Source organism: Alosa pseudoharengus, unplaced genomic scaffold (genome assembly GCF_046254945.1).
Source record: "Alosa pseudoharengus isolate Yale_2024_CS ecotype anadromous, Long Island Sound unplaced genomic scaffold, YU_APseudo_1.1 YU_APseudo_1.1_scf_16, whole genome shotgun sequence".
Taxonomy (NCBI): domain Eukaryota; kingdom Metazoa; phylum Chordata; class Actinopteri; order Clupeiformes; family Clupeidae; genus Alosa; species Alosa pseudoharengus.
The window spans coordinates 4,820,908-4,838,779 of NW_027468630.1; the positions used below are offsets into that span (position 1 = coordinate 4,820,908).

General features: G+C 46.6%; 1 protein-coding gene across 1 annotated transcript; it reads left to right on the forward strand.

Annotated features, from left to right (window-relative positions):
- Positions 1-758: 758 nt before the first annotated feature.
- On the forward strand, positions 759-16,317 carry slc22a31 (solute carrier family 22 member 31). Its single transcript, XM_076286793.1, has 9 exons — positions 759-1,209; positions 3,930-4,033; positions 4,303-4,457; positions 7,404-7,572; positions 7,789-7,934; positions 9,136-9,244; positions 10,075-10,289; positions 14,042-14,153; positions 14,739-16,317. Exons 1-9 carry the CDS (start codon positions 817-819, stop codon positions 15,220-15,222), a joined length of 1,887 nt encoding a protein of 628 aa, XP_076142908.1. The 5' UTR covers positions 759-816; the 3' UTR covers positions 15,223-16,317.
- The last annotated feature ends 1,555 nt before the right edge of the window (positions 16,318-17,872 follow it).

Below are 17,872 nucleotides of genomic sequence, written 5' to 3' on the forward strand. Positions count from 1 at the left end.
CTGCATATGCACCGAGTCGATGGCATAGGGCCGTTTAATATTCATTATTTTCATGTATTTGTGCACTATGAATAAGAAAGGATTGAGTTGGGACTAATAGATGCATATAACTTGGTCTACCCTATAGGCCCTTGATTCCTCTTACACTAGATATCTTTGTTAAATGCACAGGATAATTGGACCTATAGCCTATTCTGGAGATGGATGAAATAAATACATATAATTATGTCTAGGCCTACTTGGTCAATGCATTAGTCAATTTGTAGAGGCACCAACATAGGACTAATCACTGAAAAATACAAATCCATGACCTTAGCATATTATTTCCCAGATCTGCTCTTAACCAACCTCTGATAGGCTATCATTTACTATGGCCTAGCCTATAGGCTACGCTTAACACATAAATTATCTATAACGTGTAGGAGAGGGTGACTAATCACGACAGGTGTTTCTCTCACACTCTTACTGACTCATGTGTCTCAGAATAGAACGTGCCGAGCCCACCTGATGGTTAGGTAGGTTCAGGTCCAGTTACTCCATGACAGATTAGAATGGAACACACCACACAGTGATGACACCTGAATAGTTTGTGGTTTAGTCATGGTTTGCTATAAATATTTGTTGGGAACCATAAACTTGTAGCAGTAGCAGGTGAAACTGATTCTTCGAGAAGATCATTTACACAACTTTCCCACCAATTGGCCTACATATCCCATGAAATCCTCCTCCCACTTTGACAAGCTGCGATCACGTTGGAAGCCGCAGCTAGCTGCTCTGCCAAATAGGCTACTTTTTCCATCGGTACGGTGCCTGACCATGGATTTTGAATCTAAGATTTACCCACAAATTGGCGGCTATGGAAGATATAATCGCATTGTGACTATTTTCAGCTGGTTCCCAAACTTCGCCGTGACACTGAACCTCTTCTGTGATGTTTTCTATACTTTGACTCCCGAGTCTTACCACTGTAAACCCGACCCGAGTCTTCTGCCGTCGGGATTTCTCCCAAGTAACTTTTCCAAACAAGCCTACCTCAACTTTACCATTCCCTGGGACAAAGACAGTGCTGGACTGAGTCACTGCGAGTTGTACAGGTACTCATCCAACTACACGAATATCACGGACAACCTACCGAAACAGAGAGTACCGTGCACGAAAGGATGGGAGTATGCGAAACCAGCAGGGCTCGAGAGCAACTTTGTAACGGAGGTTAGTCTGAATTTGCATTTGAATGATCACGATGAAAAGTTGAAATCAGAGAAACATTCATGCACCTGGCACGCTTATGTTAATGTAAACTGCCCCAAAATGTAGACCGACGTAATCTTTCAAACTTAATCTAACCAGAATTTGTCCAGTCCCATCTAGCCGTTCTGAATTTCATCAGCTGATCAACAATGAAAGTAATATTTTGTGTTTTCATCCATTTGTAGCCTATCAACCTAACTAGACTTTTTATTACTCTGGTCTACGTTGTCTGTGTCTACTGACATCCTTCAACATCAGGGATACCCTCTGGGTGCATGTTATTGTTGTTTACATTAACAACTTCTAACGTCCTATATAATATTGTTACCGGATAGGCCCTTGTGTACAGCCCACTCAATTGTTTGCTCGACAGACTTGTCATTATGGAAATGAGATTTCAGGACTTTTTAAAGAGCTGTTTAAATGTAGCAGTCATTGGTTTTTTACTCATGACTAGTTGCACAACAGGAAACCCCCTCTAGACCACTGTGTTCCTGGTGCTCTACAGCAGAAAGTATAAGCCTACTAGAGATACACACATCTCAGTGAGCCAGCCAGCAACACTTTTATGTAAGTCTTCTTGGGGCTGTTGTTTTGATAGCCGCATGTCAAACAGGATCCCCTTACAAACATCTAATACAAAGTAGGCCGGGCCTATAAGTCACAAGACAGGATCAGCCCATAGCCCATCCCATCAAGCAAACATTTGTAAGGGATGTTTGTAAATGCAAAAATGCTATTTGATTCCCAACCGCTTTCCTCAGCGCAGGATGACTGTGATCTTGACATGAAACAAACACCCAAAAACGCACAATGGAAAATGTTCTATAGTGGTCCCCCTCAAGAGTACGTGGGCAAGAATGGCCTGAGGAAGTTTGTGTCCATGACTTGAGCTGGCATCCCTTATTTCTCCCTTTCGGCAGGAAACAGCTTAGCCTCCTCTACTTTTCCTGATTCATTGACCTCGTCCCCAAAGCTCCAGCTTTTATCTCCTTGACGTCATTGGCTCTTTTGTCCCTGCTAGAGCTGGAGTGATGTTCCATCTTTTCAGGATGTCCACGTACATGCGTGAAGGACAATATAGGAAGGAAAGCAGGGTCGGAGAGTGCAGACCTCCATGAGCCTTAATGTGATGACATGGTGCCTACTGGCAAGTCACTTTAAAAGGAGTGTGTGTGTGTGCGTGCGTTTCAGTTTCACATATTGACAAATATTTATATAGCCGTAACTATAAATACTCTTTTGATCCCGTGAGGGAAATTTGGTCTGCATTTATCCCAATCTGTGAATTAGTGAACACACAGTGAGGTGAAGCAAACACTAACCCAGAGCAGTGAGCTGCCTGCTACAGCGGCGCTCGGGGAGCAGTGAGGGGTTAGGTGCTCAAGGGCACTTCAGCTGTGGATGTGGGCATGGGAGAGCAGTGCTCAACCACTTCCCCACCCACATTTTTCCTACTGGTCGGGGATTGAACTGGCAACCCTTCGGTTACAAGCCTGAAGCCACGGCTTCTCCTATTTGTCCTGCAACCTCCAAGAGTATTCAAACAAAATTCTAATTTCTTATCCCGACAGGAAGTTGCAATTCAGTTTGAGATCTGGCCTCAGGGTGAAATAGTATTTCTGCAATCTGATACAAGTACCAAGGCACCTAAAGCTTGATGTGATTTGGTCTTTCCTTTTTAGTCCGTGAGCCAGAGGGGTTGGTCGTTACCGAAAAAGTGGCAAAGGCTACCATACCTTTTCTGAAAGCCTGGAATCTCAGCTTTTCAATGATGATGGCCATCTGACGAGTAGCTGTTTTGAGTTATCACACATAATGTAAACTAAGGTTTATAATTATAATGCGTATAAATCAAGTGGTACACTGACATAACTGAAAATCTATATTGGACATATTGGAATGTTTTATTTTTAAAGGGGAGACTCTGAGCTTTCATTTAAATCCTTTTGTGAACATTTTGGATAAGTACAGCCAACCCTGGATCTCTTCAAATTTTTAATCACACACATTTTCCTGCCATTTCCGCCTAAGTCATCTTTTGTCTTTTAATCCTGTGGCACCAGGGAGCATCAGAGAAACACTGAAATACTGGCATGACCCTAAGGATTCAGAAAATGTATCATTTACCCATATTATCTGATTTGGAGGGGGTGATTTTCAGTCTTATATCAGACATTGCGTTTGAGAAAATAATGTGTATAAATTAAGCAGAACACTGACATAGCTGAAAATCTAAAAATGGTATAACAAATAACAAATGAGACATGGATTCCTATGTTTTAAGGTGTGGTTAGCCCAATTATGACATTGCCATTACTGTAAAAGGTTGAGGTTATGACCTTTAGGCATGGTCAATGACATTTTATGACATTTTCGCACAGATTGCATCATTCAAGGCCACGACACTAATCAAACTCTTCGTCGGAATCCTCATCAGAGGAATAGGATTGTTTCTCATCAGCAAAGTCATCCTTCTGGTTTTTGCATTGTCTTGCATGGAATAGGTTAGTGCAGGCCAAGTTGTTGGCAACACACTGACATGATGGAGTGACACAGACCCTGTCCACATGGAGACGCTTTCATGAAAATAATGGGAAGATAATATGCATCTTATGCAACCTAAAGTAACCATAAAGTGTTTCTCTCTCTCTCTCTCTCGTCTCTGTGTGGACCTGCAGTGGAACCTTGTTTGTGGGGACTACTGGAAGATTCCTCTTCAGCACATCTGTTTCATGACGGGCTGGGTTCTGGGCTATGTTCTTCTAGGCACCATCTGTGACTGGTGAGATCCTTTGCTTCTTTGGCTGCCACTTGGTTTGTCTGTTAATTTTTATATCCCACTGTAATGTCATGAGCAAAACATAAATGTAGCAGGTGTGATCAAAAATCTTCTTTGACAACTTTGATAAGAATTTAGTATTCCTATTTTTCGTTGACATTTTGCTGTAACACTATTTTATAATGCATTTAAGTAATGTGTGTATATTTGTGTGTGTGTGTGTGTGTTTGTGTTTATGTATGTGCATTGTTTGTTTATTTGTGTGCCTGCAGGCTTGGCCGGCGGCGAGCCCTTCTCATGTCTGTGTCCCTCTCGGGACTGCTGGGAGTGGCGGTGTGCGTGTCCAACAGCCCTGTGGCCTTCCTGCTGCTGAGGCTCTCCCAGGGGTCAATGTTGGCTGGGGTCTTCCTCTCCTCGTACATCGCACGTGAGTCCCCCCACCTCCCACCCCCCCAATACACACTCACTCTCACTCTCTCTCTCTTCACCTGACACCTTCTATCCCCTTATTGACACTAACTCTTTGTGGTTCTTTCTGTTCTCTTAATGACGTGCTAACTTCTTATTCAACCCGAATTATCAAGATGGGTCATCAGCCAGCAGTGCCAACCGCAGAAACAAATGTTGTGGACTCTAGTCAAAATACTATCAACAGGCTTTTTTAAATGGACCTCTTCCTGTCTTGGCTTTAAATGCACGTTACGACACATTGTTGACCTTTTGACATGGTTTGGGTTGGTTGGACTTTGTAGGAATGGAAGGAAGCTGGAGTTGATAATATCATGACATATTTTCTTATACAAACTGACCTTTTAGCCTGGTTTTTTTTGTTATTTTTATTTATCAAAGTATCTCGTTAAATTTCCTAATTAAGGTGCATCTGGAAGCCAGCCCAAATTTACCCCGCCCACAAAATTTGAATTCTAGGGTAGTATCAACCCAATCTAGGGTAGTGTCAACCCAATCCAGGATAGTATCAACCCAATCCAGGGTAGTATCAACCCAATCTGCCTGGGGTAAATTACTTTACACATTGTACACTTGCACATAGATCGTATGAATATTTCTTGCAGGTATACATGCATACACCAGCAGGCTTCCCATGTTGATGTCTAGCCAGTTGTGCTGGGACAAGGGCTGCATAATCATCGCAATTGTAATCGCAATATAACCCAAAGCAATTACCTAATCGCAAAAGCTAAAAATAATCGTGCACAAGTTAATTTTGTCTTTTTATACTAATTTCTTTTTCTTTTTTTTGGACTTTTATACTCATTTCGTCCTCCATGGACTATGCTACTTCTGGTTGGTGGGTGTGCGTAGCGCGTGATGGGCACAGAAATTCTGATTGGTGAGCTTCACAGTGGGTCGGGGGGTGCTGTGCTTCTTGTGTGCTGGCCATGCTCACCAATCAGAGGTGGCACAAATTAAAGAGGCATCTGGAATATTGAACTGAATCAATTCATTGACCTTTAAACATCGTATTGCAATCGCAATATCTGTCAGAAAAATCACAATTAGATATTTTCCCTAAATCGAGCAGCCCTAGGTAGGAGCCACACCATATTTGACAGGCTGTAGCCTTGAGCCAGGAAGTGTCAGTGGACTGGAGGAGTGACAGGAGCCACAGGAAGGGAGCGACAATGAAAGGGGAAGTAGAAACCAGCTCAGTGTCAGCACTGATCAAGGACCGTTGGATACCAGGGCACCAGGCAGAGTGTAAACAACACCAAGAGGGACAGAAAGACTCTGTTGATGTTAGACTAGTGTTTCATCTAACTAATAGGACATAGGGTCATTTGAAACTAGCAATGTGTACGTTTCATGAAGGCAGTTAGAATACTGTGTTAAAAGAGTTCGACTGGAGACAGACATGAGAACAATGGAGAAAGGAGGAATAGTGATAGAGGTGGTCACAGGTTTCTGCCTCACTCTGACTGACACTCTGACCCTCCATGTTGACTGAGTCAGACCCACTGATGAAGGACACGGCAGTATGTCCAGTTGCTCATGCTTCTGGGGGGGGGGGTGCATGCTCACATGTGCCCAGCTGAGCATGTGTGGGTGGCGGTCTGTCGCTGTCATGTGATTGGTGTGAAGGGGTTAGCCGTGAGTAAGTGACAGCAGACAGCTGCCGCAGCTCAACTGGTGTCTGTTTTGCTCTCTGCCATGGTGTTTACTTGGCTGAGTGAGAGTGGAGAGGGATTTTGTAGTGCCAGTTTAGCCGTTTCGATTGTTCTGCTGGTACTTCCCATTTATGGTCTCTGATTATCTCTGTTTTGCTCTCTTCCAACGTTCCTTGCTCTGTCGCTGTCTCCATTTAGAGTGCAGTGCCATAGTGAGTAAATGAAGATTGTAGGACTTCTGCCATGTCCAGGGGTGTCCTTCTCCCTGTGACTGCCCATGTTGCATGGGCTAGAAAACTTGTGCTTGTTTCTCTCTTTCTTTCTTTCTTTCTTTCTTTCTTTCTTTCTTTCTTTCTCTCTCTCTCTCTCTCTCTCTCTCTCTCTCTCTCTCTCTCTCTCTCTCTGACTCCCTTATTCACTTTCAATCACACACTTACACAAACGCACACGTACAAAGCACCTAGAGGCTTGAGTTGATCCAGCATCTGGATTGTATGAGGGATTTTGACAGGGATTTCAAACATTCTTTCCACATCTGTGGGACTCCTGCCCTGGCAAGAAAGCAAGAAGGAACAAAGTTAGATGTAACACAACACACACACACAGCCTATATACACTTGGAAGTACCCCTACATTCCTCAGAGGCCAGTGGTAAATTGATAGCAGGCTAGCTCTTAGGGAGTGAACAGGGAAGTGCTAGTCGGGGCGAAGGGGGGAGAGGCCTGCAGTGATCTGCTTGCTGCCACAGCTTCTCCACACAATAGGAGGATGCTAGAGAGCACTGGAAGGAAATAAGGCCTGTTTTCCTTTTCATCACTGAATTTGGGTCGTGTGTGTGTGTGTGTGTGTGTGTGTCCGTGTGTCCAACACATGTGTGTGGAGACTACTGAAAGCAGGATTGAAAGTGGGGCAGAGGTTCCCCTCTTCCATGAGTGCAGAGGAATTTCTCTTTTGCTTTCACTGACAAATTACATCACCAACTTTTTTTCACCCCAAACCACACACACGCACACATCTCCTCTCATACACATCATTTTGTGGTGTTTGGTGTTTTAAGCCCCCAACGTCGTCTTCCAGGCAGCGCTGCATGGAAGGCACTATGGTTAACAATGTTTAGGGTTAGGGTTAGGGTTAGGTGCCTTGAAGTCGACGGTGGGGGCTTAAAACACCATCGAGCTAATTTTGTCCTGTCATAACCCACTGTCCATTCTAACTGCCCTCCTTTTTTGAACGATTTGGCATGACAGGTCTGGAGGTGTGCGACCCCCCTCACCGTCTCCTGGTGTCCATGGTTACTGGCTTCTTTTCTGTGTTTGCTGAGTTACTGTTGCCAGGCCTGGCGGTGCTGTGCAGTGACTGGCCAGTACTACAAGCAGTGGCCACTGTGCCCTTGCTACTCATGATCTCATATTGGTGGTGAGATTGGAACTTTTCTTTTCTGTGTGTGTGTGTGTGTGTGTGTGTGTGTGTGTGTGTGTGTGTGTGTGTGTGTGTGTGTGTGTGTGTGTGTGCAAAAACAAATCCATGTTTTATATATCCAGTATTTAATGTGTGAAATATTCACAAATATTGTCAGTGTGATACAATGCATTATACACATCTAAACAAGACTGCGTGTGTGTGTGTGTGTAGCTGTCCCTCAGTGTTCCCAGAGTCCCCCCGCTGGCTGCTGGCCACAGGTCAGATCCCTCAGGCCAAGAAGACTCTGCAGACCTTCTCAGCGCGGAACGGAGCATGTCGGAGCGAGGAGCTCTTCCCGGGCGAGACCTTGCTCTCAGGTAACATCCACACCTGGGCCTCTCTCTCCCTCAAGCAGTCCAGCTCACAAGCATCTGTTACTTTTAAAGATTATTTTACCTTGTGGTCTTACACACAGACACATTTTTGTTGATCTATTTGTCATGATTCTTGGACATCAACAGTGGAAAGCCACTACAAAAGAGATTGGAAAAAAAGAGATTAAAACATTCTGCATAATTTTAGTAATCAGTTTATCAAATAGCACATCTCGTGGAATAAATGTGAAAGGAAGGGGCTATGGCATGGTCATCAAGCCCATGGATGTGAACTGGAATAAATAAAGAGGTGTTCTTTGATAACGAGGAAGTGCAAGAGGGGTTGGTTGCGGACACTATCAAGAATTTCATCCCATAACTACTGGCTGCCCAGCCAAAGTAGGCATGCCAATTAGATGGCAATAGAAGACTTCCTAGAGTGGGCTGTTTGAGACCGTTTGAAAAGCTGGCAACACACCAACACGCTGTCATCATTTTGAGGCAACGTTGTTTCCCTGTGGTGTGCCAGGAAGGCACTTGGCCATGTGGATGCAGTGTTTCACAGGCCTGCAGGTTTAATGACCAGGGGCTGCCACAGTGGGGTTTTCTGCCTAGTGAGAAACACATGAAGCCTCTCTGTGTGTTTGTCATGTTTTCCCCCCCCCCCTTTCTTTTTTTTACAGCTGCTTCCCAAATGCAACTCCAATGTTCCAATTCACTGGCTCAAATTGCATTACCTCAAATCACGTTGTCAAGTCTGCCTGAAAGCAGCCATTTTGAGTTTTTTTTCTAAGTAGGGTTAAGCGAGGAGAAAGCAAGGGAGCAAGAGAGAGATACCTACTCTTGTTATTTAATGTACGGTGGAATGTTGCTTTTTTCTCCTCTCACCATCTAATGTTGTATTTTTGTTCTTTTTTATTCATTTTCCACATTTCGTCTACTGGTCTCTTTCTGGTCAGCTGTTCTTGTGGGGGTTGACAATAACATGAACATGCTCATTCATTTAAATCCGCTTCCTTATGCAAGTTGTGAAATGTGGATTGAGAGCTTTTCTATGATGATGATATATTTTCTTTCCTGTTTGTCATCCATTACAGAGTACCAGAATCTCTCCCCCTCCTCATTTATTTCTCTGGCAATTTTAGGCGACCTTCCTGGTGATCAATATGTATACTCCTGTAACATGTGTTTGTGTTTGTCACAGAGATAGACTCTGCTTATGGGGAGGACACAGACACGGAGTACCACAGCGTGCTGGAGCTTCGCCACACGCGAGTCATCTGGAGGAACGGCCTCATACTTGGCCTCACTCTGTGAGTTTCCATGGAGATAGCATATTCAAAGAACAAACTCTCCTCCCTTATTTTGTGTGGGATCATTCCATTCTGTGACTGGTACACTGCTGGAATGTCCTGGAACTATTCTACATGCCAATGTAAAGCCCCTAAAAATGTGTTTACATGCATAGCAAGAGGCTCCTCAACATAACATTCACATAACATCATGACTCCGAGGTCGGCTTTTTTTTTGTTGACCAAACTGGATAATTGGGAGTGATAAAATCACCAGGATTATCCATCCAACAGTATGTCTCCCAGAGGCTTCTATTTAGATAAACATCCAAGAACTGTACCTTTCCTGTCCTGTTTTCTGATCAGATGGAATCCCTTATGATGGTGCTGGTTAGAAATTGTCTTTAAATGTATCTCCTATGTCCAGGTTGTGATTCAGAACTGATATTTTCTCAGTGGAAATGCATGGTCTGATAGCACAAGTACATTTACTGCATTTTCAGTATTTTTATGTTCCTTTTTAGTATAATTAACCTTTGTCAACTCTTAGCTGGAAAGTTCCCATTTTAGTAATATACAGTATACATCTTTTCCTTCTCTGCTTTAATAAGTTCCATGTATTAATATAGGGAACTCATGGGAAGCAAGAAGACAAAGAAAATCTAATAAAATAAAAAATATAATTAAAAGTAAATAAAAAAAGGACTCACTCTCAACGCCCCCATCTCTCCCCCTCCTCTGTCCCAGGCATCCAGTACTGTTTCTCAACGCCCCCATCTCTCCCCCTCCTCTGTCCCAGGCATCCAGTACTGTTTCTCAACGCCCCCATCTCTCCCCCTCCTCTGTCCCAGGTTCATTGGAACAGGCATCCAGTACTGTTTCACGCGTAACCTGCACAGCTACTCTACCCACTTCTACTTCAGCTACTTCCTGCGCATGCTGACAGGGGCCTGTGCCTGCGCCTTCCTCTGCCTGACCGTCGATCGCTTTGGACGCCGCGGCATCCTTCTGCTGGTCGCCATAGGAACGGGCCTGTCATCCCTGCTGCTGCTGGCACTCACGCAGTGTAAGTGTGCTCGATCTGCAGCCGCAGTGCAACACGCTCACCAGTAGCACTCACGCAGTGTAAGTGTGTGTAAGTGTGCTCGATCTACAGCCGCAGTGCAACACGCTCACCAGTAGCACTCACGCAGTGTAAGTGTGCTCGATCTGCAGCCGCAGTGCAACACGCTCACCAGTAGCACTCACGCAGTGTAAGTGTGCTCGATCTACAGCCGCAGTGCAACACGCTCACCAGTATCACTCACGCAGTGTAAGTGTGCTCGATCTGCAGCCGCAGTGCAACACGCTCACGCAGTGTAAGTGTGCTCGATCTGCAGCCACAGTGCAACACGCTCACCAGTAGCACTCACGCAGTGTAAGTGTGCTCGATCTGCAGCCGCAGTGCAACACGCTCACCAGTAGCACTCACGCAGTGTAAGTGTGCTCGATCTGCAGCCGCAGTGCAACACGCTCACCAGTAGCACTCACGCAGTGTAAGTGTGCTCGATCTACAGCCGCAGTGCAACACGCTCACCAGTAGCACTCACGCAGTGTAAGTGTGCTCGATCTGCAGCCGCAGTGCAACACGCTCACCAGTAGCACTCACGCAGTGTAAGTGTGCTCGATCTGCAGCCGCAGTGCAACACGCTCACCAGTAGCACTCACGCAGTGTAAGTGTGCTCGATCTGCAGCCGCAGTGCAACACGCTCACCAGTAGCACTCACGCAGTGTAAGTGTGCTCGATCTGCAGCCGCAGTGCAACACGCTCACCAGTAGCACTCACGCAGTGTAAGTGTGCTCGATCTGCAGCCGCAGTGCAACACGCTCACCAGTAGCACTCACGCAGTGTAAGTGTGCTCGATCTGCAGCCGCAGTGCAACACGCTCACCAGTAGCACTCACGCAGTGTAAGTGTGCTCGATCTGCAGCCGCAGTGCAACACGCTCACCAGTAGCACTCACGCAGTGTAAGTGTGCTCGATCTACAGCCGCAGTGCAACACGCTCACCAGTATCACTCACGCAGTGTAAGTGTGCTCGATCTGCAGCCGCAGTGCAACACGCTCACGCAGTGTAAGTGTGCTCGAGCTGCAGCCGCAGTGCAACACGCTCACCAGTAGCACTCACGCAGTGTAAGTGTGCTCGATCTGCAGCCGCAGTGCAACACGCTCACCAGTATCACTCACGCAGTGTAAGTGTGCTCGATCTGCAGCCGCAGTGCAACACGCTCACGCAGTGTAAGTGTGCTCGATCTGCAGCCGCAGTGCAACACGCTCACCAGTAGCACTCACGCAGTGTAAGTGTGCTCGATCTGCAGCCGCAGTGCAACACGCTCACCAGTAGCACTCACGCAGTGTAAGTGTGCTCGATCTGCAGCCGCAGTGCAACACGCTCACGCAGTGTAAGTGTGCTCGATCTGCAGCCGCAGTGCAACACGCTCACCAGTAGCACTCACGCAGTGTAAGTGTGCTCGATCTGCAGCCGCAGTGCAACACGCTCACCAGTAGAACTCACGCAGTGTAAATGTGCTCGATCTGCAGCCGCAGTGCAACACGCTCACCAGTAGCACTCACGCAGTGTAAGTGTGCTCGATCTGCAGCCGCAGTGCAACACGCTCACCAGTAGCACTCACGCAGTGTAAGTGTGCTCGATCTGCAGCCGCAGTGCAACACGCTCACCAGTAGCACTCACGCAGTGTAAGTGTGCTCGATCTGCAGCCGCAGTGCAACACGCTCACCAGTAGCACTCACGCAGTGTAAGTGTGCTCGATCTGCAGCCGCAGTGCAACACGCTCACCAGTAGCACTCACGCAGTGTAAGTGTGCTCGATCTGCAGCCGCAGTGCAACACGCTCACGCAGTGTAAGTGTGCTCGATCTACAGCCGCAGTGCAACACGCTCACCAGTAGCACTCACGCAGTGTAAGTGTGCTCGATCTGCAGCCGCAGTGCAACACGCTCACCAGTAGCACTCACGCAGTGTAAGTGTGCTCGATCTGCAGCCGCAGTGCAACACGCTCACCAGTAGCACTCACGCAGTGTAAGTGTGCTCGATCTACAGCCGCAGTGCAACACGCTCACCAGTATCACTCACGCAGTGTAAGTGTGCTCGATCTGCAGCCGCAGTGCAACACGCTCACGCAGTGTAAGTGTGCTCGAGCTGCAGCCGCAGTGCAACACGCTCACCAGTAGCACTCACGCAGTGTAAGTGTGCTCGATCTGCAGCCGCAGTGCAACACGCTCACCAGTATCACTCACGCAGTGTAAGTGTGCTCGATCTGCAGCCGCAGTGCAACACGCTCACGCAGTGTAAGTGTGCTCGATCTGCAGCCGCAGTGCAACACGCTCACCAGTAGCACTCACGCAGTGTAAGTGTGCTCGATCTGCAGCCGCAGTGCAACACGCTCACCAGTAGCACTCACGCAGTGTAAGTGTGCTCGATCTGCAGCCGCAGTGCAACACGCTCACGCAGTGTAAGTGTGCTCGATCTGCAGCCGCAGTGCAACACGCTCACCAGTAGCACTCACGCAGTGTAAGTGTGCTCGATCTGCAGCCGCAGTGCAACACGCTCACCAGTAGAACTCACGCAGTGTAAATGTGCTCGATCTGCAGCCGCAGTGCAACACGCTCACCAGTAGCACTCACGCAGTGTAAGTGTGCTCGATCTGCAGCCGCAGTGCAACACGCTCACCAGTAGCACTCACGCAGTGTAAGTGTGCTCGATCTGCAGCCGCAGTGCAACACGCTCACCAGTAGCACTCACGCAGTGTAAGTGTGCTCGATCTGCAGCCGCAGTGCAACACGCTCACCAGTAGCACTCACGCAGTGTAAGTGTGCTCGATCTGCAGCCGCAGTGCAACACGCTCACCAGTAGCACTCACGCAGTGTAAGTGTGCTCGATCTGCAGCCGCAGTGCAACACGCTCACGCAGTGTAAGTGTGCTCGATCTACAGCCGCAGTGCAACACGCTCACCAGTAGCACTCACGCAGTGTAAGTGTGCTCGATCTGCAGCCGCAGTGCAACACACTCACCAGTAGCACTTTAAAGAAATATAAAAATGGAGCGAATAGTTGTCATAATGAGTGCATAAAAATGTCATCTCATCTGTGGTGTATATATCAGCTTTTAACTGTCAGTCAATATTAGTTCTCTGTACATTTGTTGAAGTTCAGTGTGTGTGTTTTGGTTGGTAGACACTATAATAAGTAGTGGTCAATATAAGTGTTTTTTGATTGTTCTGTAGTTGGATGCCATAGAAGGATGCCTCAGTATTTCTGGTCTATTGTGGTGTCTTATTTATAACTTTTGAAGCCACCAAAATCTCAGCAATGTGGGAATAGCTCAGAGACTGATCCAGTAAATCCATATCAGATGATATTTGTGTTTTTGTGAGGAATGTATTTTGGCAGTAGTGATGACGCAGTAGCATATTTGAGGTCATGCAGCCTTTAGGGCAGTGGGAATATGATAAGCATCTGAATACCAAAGCGTTTAGCTAGAGAGTAATTTCATTAGGATATTGGAGACAACACAAAGCTATCTTGCCAGCGGGAGCTAGCTAGTTATCTCTGTCATGTTGACACATGTGACACTGGCGTTGAGGTTTCTCACTTTCACACGCTCTATCTAATACACCAATTACTTACGGTCTCGGTCAGCATAATCCCCCGAGAAAACGATTCACGTGTCGCCACTTGCCCTCTGAAAGCAGAAATATGAAATGTAACCATGCCCTCTTTTTCTTCTTCCTCTGTCTGTCCTTCTCTCTCTCCCTTGGTCAGACCTGCGAGGAGGGCTTGTGCTGGTTCTCTCTGTAGTGGGCCTGCTGTCGTCCCAGGCCCTTGCCATGCTCAGTGTGTTCTTCGCCAGTGAGGTGATGCCCACAGTCATACGGTGAGCGCGCGCGCGCGTGTGTGTGTGTGGAGAAGCAGCTCTTATTGTCGTTACTAACAGGCAGGTTATGGGGCTCACCACATACACCACTCTTGCACCACTCCCTAGCAGATCTGTTGTCTGAGGTTTGTGTGTGTGTGTTTTGTGGAACATGGCTTTATAAAAAAAATTATAATCTGCTCTTGTCAACATCCCTTTCCAATCTCCATGATCTCATATCCTGGGATAGAGTAGATTGTGTTGAAGTTATGGCATAACTTTGGATGTTAATTACTGTCCCCATGCTCTCATCTCTTGTGTCCCCATGCTCTCATCTCTCATCTCTGTTGTGTCCCCATGCTCTCATCTCTGTTGTGTCCCCATGTCCTCTTGTCTGTTGTGTCCCCATGCTCTCATCTCTGTTGTGTCCCCATGCTCTCATCTCTCATCTCTGTTGTGTCCCCATGTCCTCTTGTCTGTTGTGTCCCCATGCTCTCATCTCTCATCTCTGTTGTGTCCCCATGCTCTCATCTCTGTTGTGTCCCCATGCTCTCATCTCTGTTGTGTCCCCATGTCCTCTTGTCTGTTGTCTTCCTCCTGTACCAGGGGCGGTTGTCTGGGCTTGGTGATGTCAGCGGGCTGTGTGGGCATGGCGGCCTCCTCCCTGATGGAGCTGCAGAACAACGCCGGCTACTTCCTGCACCACGTGGTCTTCGCCTCCTTCGCTGTGCTCTCCATCCTCTGCATCATGCTGCTGCCCGAGAGCAAGCGCAAGCCGCTGCCGGACTCGCTCGCGGACGGCGAGTGCCTGCGGCGGCCGCCTCTCTTCCTGTCGCGCGTCGACCGCGACAGCCTCCCGCTCCTGCGCACGACCCGCGCGCCCACCTCCGACTACAACCCCGACAACTACGCCCGCCTGGTCAGCGCCACCAAGAAGATGCTGGCCAAAGACACGCTGCCTTTCAAGATGGCCGCCGTGACGTCTGCACACCAGGTGCTGCTGCTGCCGTCTAGCAATGGTGTGATATCAGGGACCCAAGGAGGGGCCAGAGGACTGGGAAGGGGAGCAAGACAGGACACTTCTTTATAGCACTTTCTCTAAAATAAACACCCCTATCAAATGCACATTAGCATACGGTCCTCCGATGGAGTCTGCTCTCTGCGTCAAAGACAAGATAGGGGGCGCTCATCTAGAACAAGGAGGGAGTCCTCTCCACCAGGGGCTCCAACTGGACTAGCTCACCAGCTTCTCAGGAGAGACTAGAAGGTGCTATGTGATATGCGTGAGCACAGCTGCTTTGACGCACACAATGCCAGAAAACAGTGGCGGTCATGCGTTGGAACTGGAAATGGTTTAATATTTTTGTATGATTTCCTGATTTTTAGGCCAAATGGGAGATGTACATAAGTATGCATATGTGTGGAGAATTTGAACAAGCTGTTATGTAACATTGCCAGAATACTGTATGTTGTGTTGTTGTCCTGTCTTGTGTGGTAGAAACACTCTCTCGGAGAATACCTTTTTTACGTTCCTCTCTCTCTCACAAACAAACACACTGTTTCTTTCTCTTGCTCTTTCTCTTCCCTGTTCCCTCCCTCCAGTGCAGAACTATTCAGGGCTTTAGCTGCCACAGTCACTTGAGTCCAATTCCTTGTCCACTTAGGACTGAAAGACTCATGGTTCTCATTAGGTGGTGTGTCTTGTGACAGTGGAGCCAGTATGCGACGCTGGGCCCTGATCTAATATATCCTTCTTATCACTACTCACTTGCTGCAGGACGCCTTCTCCACAAAGATGCACAGAATTACTTCATCTATGGATATGGGTGGGCGGATTTTGCTGGGGGGTTTCATCCGAAAGACCAAAGACTACTTCATAGTGTTAATGTTAACGTTCTCTTGGGTTTACCACTATGTCAGCAAATGCCACATACTATGATAACTATACCATGCTGTTCATGTGTGCTTTGTATGCATCTGAAACATCCGTTTGGAGCCAACGGTCATGAAAGCCGGAAGAGTTACTGGAGCTTGTGCCAAAGGACAGATTTTCTATCTCCTGAAGGGAAAACACTGTTTGGGCCAAATTTCCTGACCAGGCAAAGTTTGCAACAGATGCCTCTGATATCAACATAACTTTTTAAGCACAGACAATGCTGTCCAATAAAATAATGATTACCCATCATTTGTCTTCACTCTTATAAGTGCAATATGTATGGTGTACATACATACATACATACAGTAGGGAAAATAAGTATTGAACACGTCAACATTTTTTTTAGTAAGTATACTTCCAGTGAGGCTATTCGCATGAAATTTTCACCAGACATTAGTATTAACTTAGGTAATCCACACATATATAAAAATCCAAACATTAATGTCTAAAAGTAGTTATGAGTAAAAAAGTGGAATGGCACAGGGAAAAAGTATTGAACACGCTAAGAAAAGCAGTACACAAAGGCAAGGATTGGCAAGGAACTACTATCTGTGCAAATTGATATAAGCTGGGTTAGTACATACTGGTGGGCTATTAAAAGGGTTTTTGTTACCAAGGTGTCACACAAGAAACATTTCATGATGGTTAAAAGCAATGAGCTCTCCCAAGACCTTTGCAACCTTATTGTTGCAAAACATATCAATGGAACTGGTTACAGAATACAGATGCACTTCAAAACTTCAGAATCATCCAGCAAGCAGTATTGGAGCCATTATCTGCAGGTGGAACACCACTGCATTATCAACTGGCCATGCAGGATCTTGCAAGATTTCTGACCAGGAAGTCAGAAGAATAGTAAGAAGAGTAGCCCAAGAGCCAAGGACCACTCTGAGAAAGCTCCAGAAAGATTTGGAGGCAGCAGGTACAATTGTTACAAAGAAACTCATAGGTAATGCACTCCACTGCCATGTCCTCTATCAAAGTCCTTTTAGGCAAGTCCCTCCACTCGGCGGCCATTTGACAACGCTTTTTGGGCACTCGTCGGGCATCCATTTCGGTAGAAATGCGCAAGGCTTCACGACACCAATCTTGCTCCAGCGGCGAGATCACAACACATGATTGGCACGATGTCTTCACAACACACCATATGATTGGCTCAATGTATTCACATCACACCACATGATTGGCTCAATGTATACACATGTCGACGTTTTGCCGAGGAAGGGGTGGGATATGTGTAGACAACGGCCATATTGGCGTGACAAACTAGCCCCAAAGCTCATTGAAAGTTTGCTACACAACATTTGAACAATCCTATGAAATACTGAGAGAATGTATTCTGGTCAGGCACTTTTCGGATGCACACTACACACCATATTTGGAGGAGAAATGGCACTCCCTAAAAATACCCTACCAACAGTGAGGTTTGGAGGTGGTGGCATCATGGTGTGGGCTGTTTTTCATCTCATGGTACTAGCAGACTTCATACAGTTGAAGGAATGATGAATGGAGTCATTTTGTTCTGGGAGAATCTTTACATCCACCAGGATGATGAGGATGAGACATGGCTAGACCTTCCAGCAGGACAATGATCCAAACCATTCAGCAAAGGAAACTCTCAATTGGTTTCAGAGAAAGGAAATCAAGACCCTGACTTTAATTCAATTGAACAGTTTTGGAAGTTAACTAAAGATCAGGATTCACAAGAGGGACCTCTGGAATCTTCAATATTAAAGGACTATCTGTTTAAAAGAAAGGACCAAACTCACACCAGAATACTGTGACTGATGTTGGATTCTCTGGT